The 17,457-nt window shown below is 30.9% G+C and overlaps 1 protein-coding gene across 4 annotated transcripts in view; it reads left to right on the top strand.

The window, feature by feature from the left end:
* LOC130896216 (DNA mismatch repair protein Msh2) overlaps positions 1–17,087 on the top strand; it is a 47,575-nt gene extending 30,488 nt beyond the window's left edge. For 2 of the 4 annotated variants that reach the window (XM_057804155.1, XM_057804158.1), the window contains exons 2-13: positions 2,101–2,457; positions 3,613–3,793; positions 5,319–5,547; positions 5,680–6,028; positions 7,169–7,379; positions 7,480–7,797; positions 10,240–10,488; positions 11,953–12,158; positions 12,401–12,492; positions 14,241–14,463; positions 14,549–14,641; positions 15,394–15,776. In XM_057804155.1, coding sequence (XP_057660138.1) covers positions 2,206–2,457; positions 3,613–3,793; positions 5,319–5,547; positions 5,680–6,028; positions 7,169–7,379; positions 7,480–7,797; positions 10,240–10,488; positions 11,953–12,158; positions 12,401–12,492; positions 14,241–14,463; positions 14,549–14,641; positions 15,394–15,549 — 2,559 coding nt within the window. In that variant the 5' untranslated portion in view covers positions 2,101–2,205 and the 3' untranslated portion in view covers positions 15,550–15,776. Of the gene's footprint in view, positions 1–162; positions 283–2,100; positions 2,458–3,612; positions 3,794–5,318; positions 5,548–5,679; positions 6,029–7,168; positions 7,380–7,479; positions 7,798–10,239; positions 10,489–11,952; positions 12,159–12,400; positions 12,493–14,240; positions 14,464–14,548; positions 14,642–15,393 lie in introns of those variants that run through there. The other 2 variants (XM_057804157.1, XM_057804154.1) reach the window with 2 other exon arrangements.
* Positions 17,088–17,457: the final 370 nt, after the last annotated feature.

The following is a 17,457-nucleotide window of genomic DNA, read 5'->3' as shown; positions in this document are numbered from 1 at the left end:
ACTGATAATATATGTGAATATTAAAACTCCAAATAATAATTGCTGATCATAATTTTAAGAATCAGAATTATCTACTCGAGATTTGTTCTTAAATTTAAATATTTTTTCAAATAGATTTTCATAAACTTTATTATTACGATTTTTATTATTAAGAAAATTAGTAAATTACATTAAAGATAAAATCTTGGCGACTTCCCACCAAAGGTGGATTCCTGAAAACTATGTTGTGCACAGTGGGATATGCAAAAACATTTTCCTATTTGAGTGACGACGATAATTTATGTGAGTCCAGACATATCTTATTATAAGTATTCGTGATAACTAATGTTTAATACAATTATCGATGTTATTATTCTACAAGTATATTAAATGCGCATATTTTTCATATTAAAAATGCCCAAAGGATGAAAGTTGAATCACTAAATTTTTTAAATACTGCAGATGCTTATTGAAAAATGAAACTTCTAATTTTTGATGTTGAGTTAACAATTCACATAAGGTATTTAGTAAATTTTATTTTCTACAATATTTTTCGAAAGAAAATATTTCATTTATTCTGTCAATAATTTTATTTATTTTTCCTTGCATTATTATGTCTGTATATAAAGTTTTTATGCCAAGGTCATGTTTATCATACTGCACTAGAAATATTTTGAAATGTTAAGTAGTTGATTTCAAACTGAAATGAAAACATTTTCATAAAATATTAATTTACTTACATTTTTAACTGTTTTTCTAAAACAATTGAGAAATATAAACCTAAATTTTTATATGTAGACTATGTTTTTCTTGGAATTACAACATTGATTTTCGAACATAATACATTATTGTATAAATATAAGATAGATAGTTGCAGAAATTCATTCTTCTTAGGACTTAGACTTAGTCCTGTGTTTGTATCAATGGTTGCCTAGTTGCAGCTGGGATGATGAAGACAAGCTTTCGTACCATTTTGTAGGTAGTCGTCCTGGTGGTCGGGATGTATTCGATTTTTGTTCCTTTGCAATCTGTCATCATCAACATTTTGTCCACGTGGTCTTTCCATTCCCTTCGCCGATTTATCGCCCATCACTACATACTGGATGTCACATATCTCCCTTATTTCTTCATTTCTCTTGTGGTCAACTAATGTGTGTCCCGCTATTGATCTCAGCGTTCGCATTTCAGTAGTTCTTAAAAGCCGCTTAGTTAAGGTGTTATCTACTCTGGTCTCTATCGCGTATGTCATTACTGGTCTCACACAGGTATTGTATATTCCGATTTTGCTCCTGGAAGTCATTTATTTATTCCGCCCAAATTACATCTCTCAGGTACCCTGATATTAATGACGCCTTTGTTGTTTGAGTTTCTTATATTGGAAGTTTACATTTTCTCGGTTTTCTGGATACTGTAAAAAATTTGGTTTTCTTCGGGGATATTTGCATGTTAAGAGCTTTCGCTATTTGTTCAAACCTCTACAGTAGTCTTTGTAACTTATCTTCTGAGATGATCACTGTGTCATCAGCATAACATACTATTTTTATTTCTTTGCTTCGCATCCGGTATCCTCTGCCAGATTGCTTTACCTCGTTTATAATCTTATCCATTATGCTGCTGCACAAGATCGAGCTGAGACTGTCCCGTAGTCTGATACCGGCCATCACAGGTATTCTACTGCTCAGTTTATTGTTCATATCTCTCACTCTTATAATTGTGAGCAAATTTTTCGCCAAAACCAAAAATGATTAATTAACATAATTCAAAATCAGTATGTATTCTATTTCATATTCATTCTATCATTTTCTTCATAACAATCTTGTGCAGTGTCTCGTTGGAAATTCCCATATTTTTCAATATTATTTGACCCTTCGCGCTTGCTTTCTCCTCCCGTTATATTTTTATACATTTCCTCTTTGCCAACTTTCGCGTTTGCGTCTCCAATTACAATTACTATGTCTGAATTTAGTATAGTCTAAAGAATTTCCATAAACGTACAACTTTACCTTATAGCTTTTCCGGCAGAAAATAATTTGACTAAATTAGGAACCTATTGTTGTTAACGATTAGTTTTTAAAAATTTTGAAATTATTTATTGGACACATATATATGTTTTATTTTCAGAAACCATCATCAACTATACGTTTTTTCAATCGTAATGAATATTATTCTCTTCATGGTGAGGATACTGATCTGGCTGCCGAATTTTTATCTACCCCCGTGAAATATATGGGCGATGAACCGAAACTGAGCTATGTAACTGTCAGTAAGGGACAATTTGAATTGTTTCTAAGAGAACTGTTAATCGTCCGGCAGTACAGGGTCGAAGTGTACATCAAGCATTCTACAAAAGGAAATCAATGGGCTTTGGAATATAAAGGATCTCCTGGAAATTTGAGTCAGTTTGAGGATTTACTTTTTGAAAATGCACCTATTGATTTCACAAACTGTGTCATGAGTATTAAAATATGTCCCAATAAAGTAAGTTGTATTTATCTATTTTTTCAAATATTTTCTTGAAATTTCTCCTGTATTACCCAAATCACTTCATCTTCACAATTTGGATTACACCTTTATCATTAACTCATTAATTTTACCTTACTAACTAACAATTTAATAGCTTGTTCTTGTCTTATTGAAAGCACTAAATAAAATAAATTCCAACTAAAACAGTTTAATAACGACCCTTATCCATTCAATTTTCATTCATGTTAATTAAAAGCTGACTTAAAACATGTTAAGTTCTCTTTCTATCTTTTGCTATAAAAATGGTCGGCGACAAAGTAATTTCAATTTTGTAGTATAGAATAAAAACTCAACCAGGTGCGATTGAAGGTCATCGTCATTTCTGAAGGTTTGACTAATCAAAGAATTCTGCAAACTTCGAAATAAATGGCAATCAGATGGTGGCAGATCAGGGCTGTAAGGGGGATATGGCATCACTTTCCAGCCAAGCTCCAATAGTTTCCCATGAGTTGCCGAAGATGTGTGAGGCCTTGTATTATCATGGTGGAACGCTAAACCTTTCCGATTTGAAAATTCTGCTAATTTTACTTTGTTTGTTTCATCCGGTTTCATTAATTGTTGGCAGTATACATCAGAATTGATCGTTTGGTTCCTTGGAAGCAGCTCAAAAAACACAACACCTTTGTAATCGCACCAAACTGATAGCATAAGATTTTTTCGTTGTTTTTCAGCTTCGATGTGGTTTGTCCTGATTTATCGTATTTGCTCCATGATCGTTTTGTATGATACATGTAGCCTCTTCGCAACCTCTCGGACAATTATATCCTCCTCCATTATGACTTTGATTTGGTCATCAAATTCAGTAGGCCAACCAGATAGTTGCTCAACTTTGAAGGAAAAATCTCCAGAACGGAAGTTTTTATACTAATTCTAACACGTGCGCTCTGTTAAGCAATCAGCACCATAAACTTCACAAATTTCTTTCCTTTACGGTAATAGAAAAGTAAAAATCACGCACTACTGTTACGTATAATGAAAAGTATTTAGTATGAAGACTTTTATTAATAGAGATTTCTAAATTGAATCTGTTTGTTAACAAATAACTATTTAGAGGTTCTTTATTTGAAACAACCTTATGTAATACTTTTTTCCACTTTACGCTTATTTTAGTTACTGGCATTGAGTTGTGTTAATGTCACTGAATGTAAATTTGAAGTATGTGAAATTACGGATAACGACTCATTTTCGGAACTAGAAGGTTTGATTGCTCAGATTGGTCCCAAGGAATGTATACTACCAAATGGAGAAACACCTGATCTGGTTGCACTAAGAAAAGTTTTAGAAAGGAATGGTAAATATTAACTAGTATTATATTACGGTACAACATCGTAAATCCGGAATCGCTGGGAAAGGATTGGTTCCGGATTTTAAATTTTTGCGTATTTTAGGTCATATGCACAAAAACACATTCATAAAATAATAATAATAAAAAGTTTAAATACTTCATAAACACATATGTTCATGTTATCGTTCTGTACGGTGTCGCCATCTAGTGTCAAATACGGATGCTGAAAATTACTATATGAAGGAATCTGTCCGGATTTACGATTTTCAACTGTATTGAAATTTATTTAGAATAATAGAATGATGCCGATTATAAATAAATAATGATGTTACCTTGTACGGTAATGGAACATGTATATTAATACAAAAATATAAAGTCTTCATTAAGAATCTTCCAGTTAAAGGAAAACCCAATAGATAACATCTTTAGTATTACAATAAATAGAGAAGTGCAAAATTAAAATTATGATATTTATGCTAAATAACTGTTTTTATCAAGATGCTACATCACAACAAGCCAATTTTTGAAAGAGTAATTTTTTTTCTAAATCGATTTCGCTATTTATTCTTTGTGTTTTGGGAACAAATGTTAAGATTCATAAATCTATAATCATCATATACTTTCAAGACATACTGAAGCAATATTTTTATTTGTTAAAAAATTTTTTTGAAAAAATTGTGGTTTTTCTAACTTCTCGATACACAACTTAGCTGTGTACTTGATTAAAACTTTAAACAGAACCATAATATCTGCCAAAATAATAATCTTACCCGCGAAGAATTTGCTGTAGCTATTGGGTTGACTCAAAAAAGCTTCGCATGTACAAGTAGCACAACTATTCCATGTGGCACAATCGTCGATTTCCAGAGCATTATGAAGTTTTCCAGAGACACGAAGACCAGCTCAGAGCCATGGACGTATATCTGAAGCAAATCAGGACCTATTTTGCCCAAAGACACTACTGTTTAACCTTTTCTTTTATTCATCATGTTATGTTACCAAATTTTGCCTCTTCGGCCTTGATAGATGACTCCCAGTATACATATTATGAGAAAACAGAAGATTTGCGTATGACCAAGTTTTAAGTGTGGTAGAGAATTACTAATAGTATGGTGTCGTATGTTGTTAAAATATGTCGTTAGAAGTCTTATCTTACTACATCACAAGAATCGTCCAAAATTATCTTGAAGAAATCGAAATTCAGAGAATGATGTAGCCTAACAGCCCTAACCCATCAATTCGATAGAGCCTCACTTCTTAGAGTCATACAAATGTGAAATGTCAATTGTATTTGTTTCCAGAAGGAGAAAATAAGTGCAGTTCAAATTCGATTTAGTTTCCAACTTCCTTTCGAACATTTTTTAAAATATCTGTATTTCATACAATAATGATTGGAAACTACTTATCCTACTTGTGAGGATGTAATAATTGACTTAATATTTTTTAGATTAAAAAATCGACATTTTGTATATTATACTCTTATATAAAAATTGTTATGAATGTATAAAATTTCTTTTTCTCATAATTTTAGGCATTCTAATAGCGAAGGTTAAAGCATCGGATTTTGCAGGCGATTTAGCGCAGGATTTAAATAGACTTTTATACTTTTCGAAAGACCAACAAAGAAACTGCTTTTCTTATAAGGAAACCAATTTCAAGAATGCACTAGGTTGTTTATCTGCTCTCATTAAATTTCTCAATTTAAATGAAGATGAGAAAAATTTTAATCAATTCAAGCTCAGTACTCTAGATGCTCGCAGGTAAAAATATTACCCTCAGAATCCTGAGTTGAATGGGTACCATTAATAAATTACTAATTTGATCATTCGAAACTCAAAATTGCTATTATTTCAATTATTACTTTATAATTAATTATATTTTTTAATGTGCAGGTTTGTAAGAATTGATAACGCAGCTTTGTTCGCCCTTCATGTTATACCTAAAGCTTCAAATACAGGTCCAAACAATTATTTTAAACGCGTTGATAAATCATCCAGTCTAAAAGGACTTTTAGATAACTGTGCTACAGCTCAAGGAAGTAGATTATTGGAACAGTGGATAAAACAACCTTTAAAAGATATTCATGCTATAAATGAAAGATTGGAAGTGGTGGAGTGTATTTCAATGAATCTCGATATTAGAACACAACTCGTTAAAGAATGGTTACCAAGAGTTATGGATTTGGTGCCATTATCTAGAAAGATCGGCTCGAAAAATGCCAGTCTTCAGGATTGTTACAAGGTAATAATCCACTTTACGCAGAGGACAATATTATATGCTAGTTAGTAGCATTGCTGTAGATATATTTATCATTTAATTCAAAATAATTTAATTCGAAGATTAAAACATGATTAAAAATGTCCAAAAATTACTCAAATTCTGTAAAAATGTGTTGCGCCATTAGCTGGAGACGGGAAAAAAGAAAATCTAACACTCTTATGAAAACAGGTGTTTTTCCATATACATAAACAGAAGTACGTTTTAAAGTGATACTTTCTTGCTCGACTCTGATATATTATGGATTATTGTTATTTTCAATCATTTATAATTATAGTTTTCCTTGATCTCTACTATTTACTTCTTCATTAATATCCCTATCATCGTTATTATCGGTTTCATCATTAGTTTCTATATCCGGAGGTTTAGAAAATATTCTTTAAATATGAGGCAAATACATTTGCCTTTTGTTGTTTATCACGTGTGCATTGACACAGTAAAACTGCTGGATAAGGTTATTTAGTATTTTCTGTTCTTATAGTCTTCTGGCTTTTCTTTTTCTTTGAACTTATTCCTTGATTTTTTTAAGCAGCTATGAGCTTTCTTTCTATAAATACTTTACTCAATAGCGGATTTTTATTTTAATTATTTAATATAGTAATTAAAAAAAAATGTTTACATTCTGTATGACAATCACGCTAAGTATTTCGAATCGACGGCAGTATTTTGAACAGAACCATTTTTGAGGCCTACTTAACATCCTCTGTGAATATCTAATATGGTCGAATAGATTTTTCTTATCACATTTGTCTACCCGCCTGCATTGGTAACCCCTCTATGTAAACAACAATTTAATACACCTTCATTATCAGAGTATCTGGAGTTGGAGTATCAAAACTGTCAATACATTTTTGTATCACTAGACACCTTCTCCACCGCCTTAAACAGAAATATTATAGAATCTTTTATTCTCTTTATTGTAACCTTTGAAATCCAGTAGGTCCATGATCTTTGAGTAAATATCAATTAGCCTCTTGGTACCACTAATATTACGATTTGGTAATACGTTTTGACTTTAAATTATCATTTATATTTTCTGTTACATTTTTCCTTGTACTGTTGAATTTAAATTTCAAATAATTATGAATGGACTTCTATTATTAGGTATATACAGCTGTTAGTACTATACCTGCCATTATTAAAGTACTGAGAGAATTAAACAACAAATTCGTAAATGATATGTTAGTTGATCCGTTATCAGAACTATCATTAGACATGCAGAATTTTCAAAATATGATTGAACAAACTCTAGATTTTGAGTTGGTTGATAGAGCGGAATTCTTAATAAAAAGTTCTTTCGATGAAAGTTTAACTGGTAAGTTGCTAATTCTTATCATACTTGGAAATTTGATTTCTATCAAATCTGATTTAAACTTAATATAATTCGATTGCTAAAAAAATATGAAAAATTTCAGAGTTAGCCGAACAAAAAGATGAAATTCAAGAAAAAATGCAAAAAGTGTTAAGTAGAGTTGCAAATGATTTGGATTTGGATAAAAATAAGGGTGTCAAACTAGAATATACTGAACAACTTGGATATTTCTTTAGGGTAACTTTAAAAGACGAAAAATCGTTGAGAAAACACAAAGATTTTAAAATTTTGGGTGCAATTAAAGGTGGAGTTCGATTTACAAACAGCAAGTTATCTGATTTAAGTGAAAGCTATAGTGTTGTTAATGAAGAGTATAAGGAACGCCAAAAGAATGTTGTGAAAGAACTTATTGAAGTGGCTTGTAAGTTAATGTAATCTATATGATAAAATATATTGTTAGTTATAATTCCTTCAACAATTGTGGTATTCATACTGAACACACTTTTTATTACCACTGCATCAACACTTCACAATTACACTGTCTGACGTATGTTTTGATAACCAAAATATTGTCTTCAGGTAGCTGTTTACTTTTGGTGTCTGAAGATAACTTGACCGTCAAAACATGCCTACGATAGTGTAATTGTAAGTACTGTATTTAGTTTCTTTCAGATTGTTGTTTAATTCTGCATAATATTGTGCAAATTTTTATTTAAATTTCTAAATCTATCACTTTTTATAGACTTTGAAAACAGGAAATTGTTTAGAAAATCAAGGCTCATAAAATCTTACATTGATTATTCAACTTTCTCCTTTAAATGCTAAATATAAGGTTGGCAACTAAGTACTTTCGCCTTTTACTGATAGAGAGCCTTGCTTTACTTTTTGAATAACTTATGTTAGTGCGCTGTACTTTGCCGTTTGTCACGTGATACTGGTCACATTGACGTAACTTTAGAAGAAAGTAGTGGGTGATTTTTATTAAAGCTATTAGTTGTGGGTTAATTTCAAATGGAGTGTCGAAAATTGTTGAAAAAATTCCGTTCTGGAGATTTTTCCCTTAAAGATGAGCAACTTTCTGGTCTACCTATTGAAGTTGATGATTACCAAATCAAAGTCATAATTGACGTCATATAACCGTTCGAAAGGTTGCGAAGAGGCTACATATATCGCTCACAACAATTGAAAAATACTTAACATGTCTTGGGCTAGTTAAGAAGTTTGATATTTGGGTATCTCACGAATTGAGAGAAATTCATTTAACACAAAGAATCTACATTTGCGATGTGCACCTTAAACTACCCTTTCTTGAAAAGAATCATCACTGATGATGAAAAATGGGTACTGTACAATAACATAGTTCGAAAACGATCATGAAGCAAACACGATAAACTAGCACAAACCACATTGAAAGCTGGAAAACAACAAAAAAATCTTATGCTGTCAGTTTAGAGGGATTACAAAGTTGTTGTGATTTTTGAGCTGCTACCAAGGAACTAAACGATCTTTTTTTTTTTCTATTTTTACTGTCAACAGTTAATAAAACTGGATGAAGCAATCAAAGAAGAACGGCCAGAATTGTCAAATCGGAAAGGTTTAGTGTTCCATCATGAAAATGCAAGGCCTCACACAATTCGTGGGAAACTATTGGAGCTTGGCTGGGAAGTGATGTCACATCCCTCATACAGCACTGATCTGGCACCATCTGATTACCATTTATTTGGTAGTTTGCAGAATTCTTTGAATGGTCAAACTTTCAGAAACGACGATGACCTTCAATAATACCTGCTTCAGTTTTTTGCTGATAACGACCAGAAATGTTATGAGCGCGGAATCATGAAGCTGAAATGTCATTGGGCAAAATGGAAAATATATAATCGATTAAAAACTATTGTTTGTTAGGGGAAAAGTGTTTTATTTTATACTACAAAACCGAAATTACTTTGTCGCCAACCCAATACTAACATGTTTTATACTGTGGATGTGTGCAATGATTTCAACAGATGATTGCACTTGTCGTAATTATAGCCCGCCATAAACTTCTTTTTTGGTATGCATTTTAAACAGATTTTAATTTGAGCACAAACTGCGGTATTTCAATTATTTTCACTTTTTTTTGTGTGTACAAATTCCAATTCTATATTGTATACGAAAAATAAAATTTAATTACGTTTCTTGTACATTTGCATTTTGTCGATATATATGTAATAAAATCTGCCATTTTTCATCAAGAATTTGTTCAAGGTTACTTCTCATAATTTTGTTACTTCCATTTGTGTTTTTTGTTAACAAAGAATTCGTAAATATCATAATTCTATTTCTTCCATTGTTTCCAATTTGTTTGCATATTCAAATGAACTTCACAAAATGTCTAACAAGACTGAAACAGACAACTGAAAGGAATTGAGTCGTTGCCCTAGTGAAGAATTTTAATCTCACATCTAGGTAGAAGGTATATCTTCGGAAACATTGTGAAAGTGGAGATGATTTCATTTATTTGGAATTCTACAAAGCTCTGAGTGGCATAGATTTCACCTGAAATATTTCTAGAGTCAAATGATTTTATTGTATCCACATAAACCGAGTAACAATGTAGAGTTCATGATGGGCAGCTATCACCAATAGAGTCATCAATTAGACCTATAATACCTTCAAAACTTTACCAATCTCGTCTAGTAAATGTAATGCATCTATAGAATCTTTCAAATATCCTATTCTTTCATATAATGATTAAATTGAAATTTGTGAATGATTTTTCTCAAATTATCAGTTTCTGATTCAATTGTTTGATTCATAATTCTGTATCCAATTTGTTAACTTTTGTTTTTCAAAACATTATTAATCTGAATCTTATAAATTTCAGCTGAATACGCAGATACTTTGAAAAATCTCAATATACTTGTAGCAAAGGTAGATGTATTAACATCTTTCGCTATAGCAGCTATTTCCGCTAGAATTCCTTACATAAAACCCAAACTACTTCCAGAAGGATCAGGTATTTTGAAATTAAATAAAGTGAGACATCCGTGTATCGAAGCTCAAGAAAATATTTCTTTTATTCCAAATGATGTTAGTTTTGAAAAAGATGGCAAAAAAATGTTTATTATTACAGGTGAGTTTACTTTTTTCTATTTGTATATATAATTTGTTATTCAAACGTCTGGGTACAAATTATAACATTCTTTCATCAAGTGCTGTATTCATATATTATATAAAATTATAAACTTAGAAGAAGAAGGTGAAGCAATTTTCAATATCTCTGTTGAAATTTCTGAATAGTGTTTATCGAAATTATTGTAATGAATTTGATATAGTTATTACTTTGTTTATGTATACAAATTGTTGACAATATCTCCATATCACCAAATCCACTCACCACCAAAATTAACAAAAAATTTAATAAAAGAGCTTTGGGTTAACCTCAACACATTGAATAGCACACATATAGTTGACTATAGATCACCTGGAATGTAGAAACCATCATTGGTTGATTATAATATTCTCACTCGACTTAATATATTGCCTATTGGATGATGACAAACGTGATCCGAAATCCAAAGGAATTTTTAAATACTGCATACAACCAAGAAATGCCAATAGTGGGGGATCATAATGGTATGGAATACCATGATATGTAGGGGTACACCATAATCGCAGTCATTTAAATAGTCCACCCTTAAAGCTCACATGTACTTGTTGTTCCTACTTTGAAGGATACTTGGATCATCTTTCAAAATTACTTTAAATAAAGGTGTAGCTTGCTAACAACTCTGATCCCTGAATCCATTTAATATCATGGATTCAGACATTTTCTTCAGAAGTTACGTGATCTATCTCTTAGACTCATTCAAATATGTAATGATTTTGACCATTTTTTTTTTATACAAAAAGCAAGCAAAAGAGGTTAAACCATATTACACTCGAGTAGTTCTAGTGGTGCCTGTCGTGTGGAGATGGCTATGGATATTAATCTTGAACTTCTGTTGTAATGTCTGGGAAAGACGTGCCTCGGAAGCTGATTCTACAGGCTTGCACTCCCCTCCAAATGAAGGAGTCCCGATAAATTGACGTTCTAGGCGTCTGCAGGCGAACTTGGTGTTCATGAGCCACGTCTGCCTGGCGAGTATGTCTAGCAAATACTCCTCTAGTATATTGGACCGCTCAGAAGGGCGTCGGCCGTGGTAGTATTGGTAAAACGAGTCAGATCAGCAAAGTTTCTTCTTTGTTCTAAACTGTCCAAGTTTCTGGATTGATTTGAATTGGTTGGAATGAAATTGGAATTGATACTAGAAGCATGTAAAGCATTCCAGATGAGGAAATACGCGCTAATGAAACAGGCCCTTCCATTTTTTCTTAGCTTTTGTTTCAAAATTTTTGTTTATTATAACATTAATTGTATGTTTGTGAACTCTTAATTCTATATCTGTATAATTTTCTATTGAATTGAATTGAATTGAATGCAATATTTTTTATGATCCAAAAATCTAGATTATATAAACAATTTTGTTTAAAGGTATATTATTAGATATTAATATCATGTGTATTTGATGGAATTCATTATTTATTTTGTTTTTAGGTCCAAATATGTGCGGAAAAAGTACATACATAAGAAGTATAGGTACTGCAGTTTTGATGGCTCATATTGGGAGCTTAGTTCCTTGCTCGGCAGCTGAGATATCTGTTGTAGATGCTATTTTAGTTAGAGTTGGTGCTGAGGATTGTCAATTGAAAGGTCTTTCAACATTTATGTTGGAGATGATTGAAACTTCTACTATTATTAAGGTACAATTTTTGTACAGATTTTTAATTTTGTGCCCAAATATGGAACATTTTAACATTTGTTTCTCGGATTGTAATCAAATTTTCACTCTAAAGTACCTCAAACTTTAATTTGAAATGTCGTATTTCTTAAAATATTGTTCTAGGTTTTTATGTTTTGAATAAAATGATTGTTCACTCAAATTATAAGTTACAAATAGATAACAAAATATCAATACCGGAATAAATGTTTTTTCGTTTTTCAGACAGCTACCTGCGATTCTTTGGTCATTATTGACGAATTGGGAAGAGGCACTTCTACCTACGATGGGTGTGGTTTAGCATGGGCAATTGCGGAGTAAGTTAATTATTCGAATTTCATTACAGCTTTCAATAGTCAAAATTCATTCATGAGGAAGGTTTGGGTATGAATTTTTTCGATGTTTTGTGGAAATAAGTTGAAAAATGACGATAATTGTTTGAAAAAGTCCAGCTGCCTGAGACCCCCATAAAAAATACTACTCAATCCCTTTCAGAGATTTACAATTTTCCTCTTATAAAATTTCCTGAATTAGTTCTGCCAGTGCAGCTACCAAGAACAAACCTTATATCTATCCACATATTTGATACATGAAGTTAACGAGATCTTATGACAGACAAACCATGTAGGAATAATATCCGCTACTAACGATATAACTTTAGTATTTTTGATGTCAACTAATTAAGATTTTTACCAACCAAAAGTAATACCTAGAATCCCAATAGTCGTCGTCTAGTTCAGGATCTAATTTAACATGATAACTAGAGAACATATTTCCCCTATTATTACCCAACATAACGTCATTATCATCATCATCATAGCGCTTGGGACGTCTACATATCTCTTTATTGGGGTGGATAACTCCTTTTGTTATAGTTTTTTGTTGTTCCTGACCATTTCTGTAGGTTTTCTTCTCATGATGTGTCGCCCCCAATTTAGTCTTTGTGCTTTTACATACCTTATATTATATTTTCTCATCCCATTTCTTCTTCTATTTCTTTATTTTTCTTAAATATTCTCTCTCCATCTCCTGTAATATGTGGTCCCAGTATAAGTCTCAGTATGTTTCTCTCGATTATCTTCAGTTCTTCTTCTTTTTCCTTTTTATTTATGACAGTTGACAGTTGGAAGTTATTATTTACAAATTTAGTTTTCGGAATTGTTATTGTCAGTAGATTTGGAAGATTGTTCTAATGCATAGTTTATCATCTGTAGTTTAGTTTTCCATTTGGAATAATTAGAACAAAGTCTTTCACGTTTTATTGCAAACCTCACAAACAATTGATGTTTTGTAGGTATATTGCTAATGTAATCAAGCATTTTTCTCTTTTTGCTACCCATTTCCATGAATTAAATCTACTAGCTGAAAAAACAGAGTTTGTTGGAAATCTACATGTGTCTGCTCTAGTTACCAATGATGAAATGACTCCATTATACACTATATGTCGTAGGTTATTATTAACAAACTTTATTTTCGAAATAGTTTTTGTGATTGAAGCTGATTGCGGTCGATTTTCACTTCATGTTCGTTGCTGCCATGTAATGTCTATTGACGTCTATTAAGGCCGAATCACATCAATTCATGTATATTCAGGTGATTTGCCGTCTACTTTTGACAGATATTGTCGATTAACAATCTATTGACGCCGATTGATGCCGATTGTTACTTCAGGGTAATTAATGTCTTCTGATTTCTATTGACGTCGATTGAAGGCGAATCACATCAATTCTTATATATTCAGGTAACTAGGCCTCTTCGTTTGTCAGATATTGTCGATTAACTAGCCATTGAAGCCGATTAAGATCGATTGTCCCTTCATGTTCATTGATATCTAATGAAATCGATTTATTTGTAAGATTGTTGTAATGCTTAGTTTATCATCTGTATTTTAGTTTTTCCATTGGGAAAAGTTTGAACAAAGACCTTCACGTTTTATTGCAAACTTCACTGTACAGTCAATTTCTTGCATCATTAGAAATATTTACTATGATTTTCTGTTACCATATTTAGTTTAATAATAATAAATTATTTCGTTTTTAAAGATAAGATAACTGATGTTTTGTAGGTATATTGCTAATGTAATCAAGCCTTTTTCTCTTTTTGCTACCCATTTCCACGAATTAAATCTACTAGCTGAAAAAACAGAGTTTGTTGGAAATCTACATGTGTCTGCTCTAGTTACCGATGATGAAATGACTCCATTATACACTATACGTGAAGGAGAATGCGACAAGAGTTATGGCATACATTGCGCAAGATTGGTGAAATTTCCAGATGATGTTATACAGGTAAATTAAAGATATAGTAAATTGTTTTCTCACAATTTAAATTTCTGTAAATACATAATTATACACAAAATATTTTTTTTTTCAGGACGCAATTAAATACCAGAAAAAATTAGAACATCAAAGTGGATTGAAATATATTAAAGATTTTGAACCAAGTGTCAAAAGAAAAATTATTTCAGTAAGTATAAAAAAATTGTGTACTTCTCTAATAAAAGGATTTGTCCAACTCATTACTATGTTTTTCAAAATATGTCACCAATATAAAATTGTAGAAAAAAATCCAATTTGTAAAATTTTAGGTGAATCGCTACTAATACAAAATAACACACTCAGAAATAGATAAACAAAGAAGGTATCAAAAGAGACTCAGTTAAGCAATTATATATGTTCAGTGGTACATTCAGGTCTAAATACTTACTTAAGATTGGACAAATCATACTTTTTACTACCAATACGTTATATCAATACTCACAATTACATTGTCCGATTTGTGTGTGTGTTTTAATAATACAGTTAATTAATGGTTATAGAAATTTCAACTTGAGTCACTCCTCAAATTTACTATCCACAATTGCTTCGACGCATTATCATCATAAAACTATATCTGTCGATTTGAGTAAACTTTAAACTTCCGTCCTCAATTCCAAAAAATTCTTCTATTCTTTTATTAGGTAACGTGCATTCAAAACAATTCCCTCCTCACAAGAAACAAATTGATGTCAGTTCTTACAAAACTTTTGTCAACAATTGCAAGACTAATTCATCTCTATATCTTACAAAATTAGTAAAATTCCTATCTACTATTACTGTAGATTTGAAGTAATGGCTTCTGCACGTACTTTCAGAGAATCCTTATTTTGGATATTATCACAAAGAGTATTATTTATTACCTTTGTTGAATATTTTGATGCGAAATCTGCTTTTTTTCAGGAAGGTGATGAAATAATAAAGAATACATTGAAGAAATTCAAATCATTAGATTTGGATACGATGACAGATGATGAATTACAGAACTATATACAAAAAGCAAAAGAAGAATTGGTTGCAACTAACAATCTTTTCATTAATGGGTTGTTGGATCTTTAGAAATAATATAACGAAAAATAATTGTCAAAGATACAAGTTTTGTCATATATTTCTTTAGAAAATAGGTTACCATGTTTTTCTAGTATCTAGATCTGAAATAAAAGAATGTTGTTTAGTATCTAAGCTTACGTTTTGTTTTGTACTATTTTTTTTAAATAAATTGAAAACTAATTTGTTATTTTTATTATTAGGCACTGTGTATATTGTTTTCAAATAAACAATAAGATATCCACCCTGTTTTAAACTATATTGTATTATATTATATTAGAAATTTCCAAAACCTATAAATAAATGTTATTACTCTTGAGCAGACTTTCGTGATATTTGTTTGCTCTTCTTAGATTGATATTAGCAATGAAAAAGTGATTATGTTTAGTAATAATTTATAAAAACCATACAATTGGAACTTATTCTTTTTATTGTCATCTTTTTATACACTTTCAGGCGTTGTATTGAAACTACTGAATCTGTCTTATCCAATAGATGATCTTGCATAATCATGTATTTTTGCTACAGTTTTTAGTGTTAATGTTATTTAAGGGGATTGACTTTAAGACTTATATAAACACTTTTAAACACATCAGCTCATCTTTCTGTTATTCCAATTGAAGTTGAAGAGTCCTTTTGTACTCTTAACAATCGTTCGTGACTTTCTTCAGGTCACACACTTTTTAAAACTTTGCACCTCTAAGAAAACCCAATAACACCACATATTAGTTAAGGGACTAATACCGCTTATAATTTTCAAAAAATTGATTTTTTTTTACATTTTTCGAATCCTTTTACTTTTAACAAATATCTTCTAGAATTTCATAGCGAAATTCGAAATAATACGAAAGTTATTAATCAAAAAGTTAAAAACCAAATGCTGACAAAACTTGATGCAATGTTTCTAATCTACTACCTTTTAATGTATTACTTCTAATGTCGCAACCCTATTCTCCTTATATAGACTATAAATTGTCATACGTATAAAATCTTGAGTAGCTTAGTCAACTGATTTCAGTTTTTCTTTACATGTTTTTCGGTTCTGTTAATGATCCTCAGCAACCCCTTTCGTGACTACTCGATAAATGGAAAATTATTTACTCAAGTTAATTCAGCAATTCTAATTAGAATGATCAGTTTGCTGAATATTTTCCTTTTTTAAAGATTCGAATATATTTAAAATAACTTGCTATGTTTGTATATCTAAATCTTTATTATTAAATTCATACCTGTCTTTATTCTCACCACACTGTGCTATTTCATTGTCTTTATTCGCCCATGGTCTAAAGAACGCCATATTTCTATTTATTTGAAGAAATTTATGAATTAAATGAATCTCACCTAGCGACGCCACGGCTTATCGTAAGAGCCAATAGAAATGCATTTATGTTTACGATTCGATGTTTTCATTGGTAAACAGTGGATATGATGAGTCTACGGGAACTGACGATTTGTTAGATGTTTACCGAATATTATATGGGGAGTAAATATTATTTTTTTATGTATATTTTGTTATTTTTATTAATAGACAATAAAGCCTTTTATTATTAGTGATTGTTTGATTAATTACGTATCTCAAGACCAACACAGAAATTTATATTTTATAAATATTTATTTTCTTTAATTTTTTCAATAATTTGATTACAGAAGAGTTAAAATTTTAGTTTTAGGATGTGATACAACTTTATCGTTTTATAAATCTATATGAATATATGAAAACTAGTTAATATCCTTTTTCCACAACTTTATCATCTGCCACAGGAATATCTCTTTTTCTTTTAAAGATTTTATTGCCTAGGAATAAATTATTTGCAATGGTTTGGAATTATATAATCAATATTTTCATTTAAGTAGCAAAGTTGTAGATGATTCCTAATATATATTTTTTATTTTCAACTCGCTGTTTGAAGATGTGAAATA

The sequence above is a fragment of the Diorhabda carinulata genome, chromosome 7, assembly GCF_026250575.1.
Source record: "Diorhabda carinulata isolate Delta chromosome 7, icDioCari1.1, whole genome shotgun sequence".
Lineage (NCBI taxonomy): Eukaryota > Metazoa > Arthropoda > Insecta > Coleoptera > Chrysomelidae > Diorhabda > Diorhabda carinulata.
Note: the sequence above shows the minus strand (reverse complement) of the source record. Positions and strands in the feature narration are given on the sequence as shown.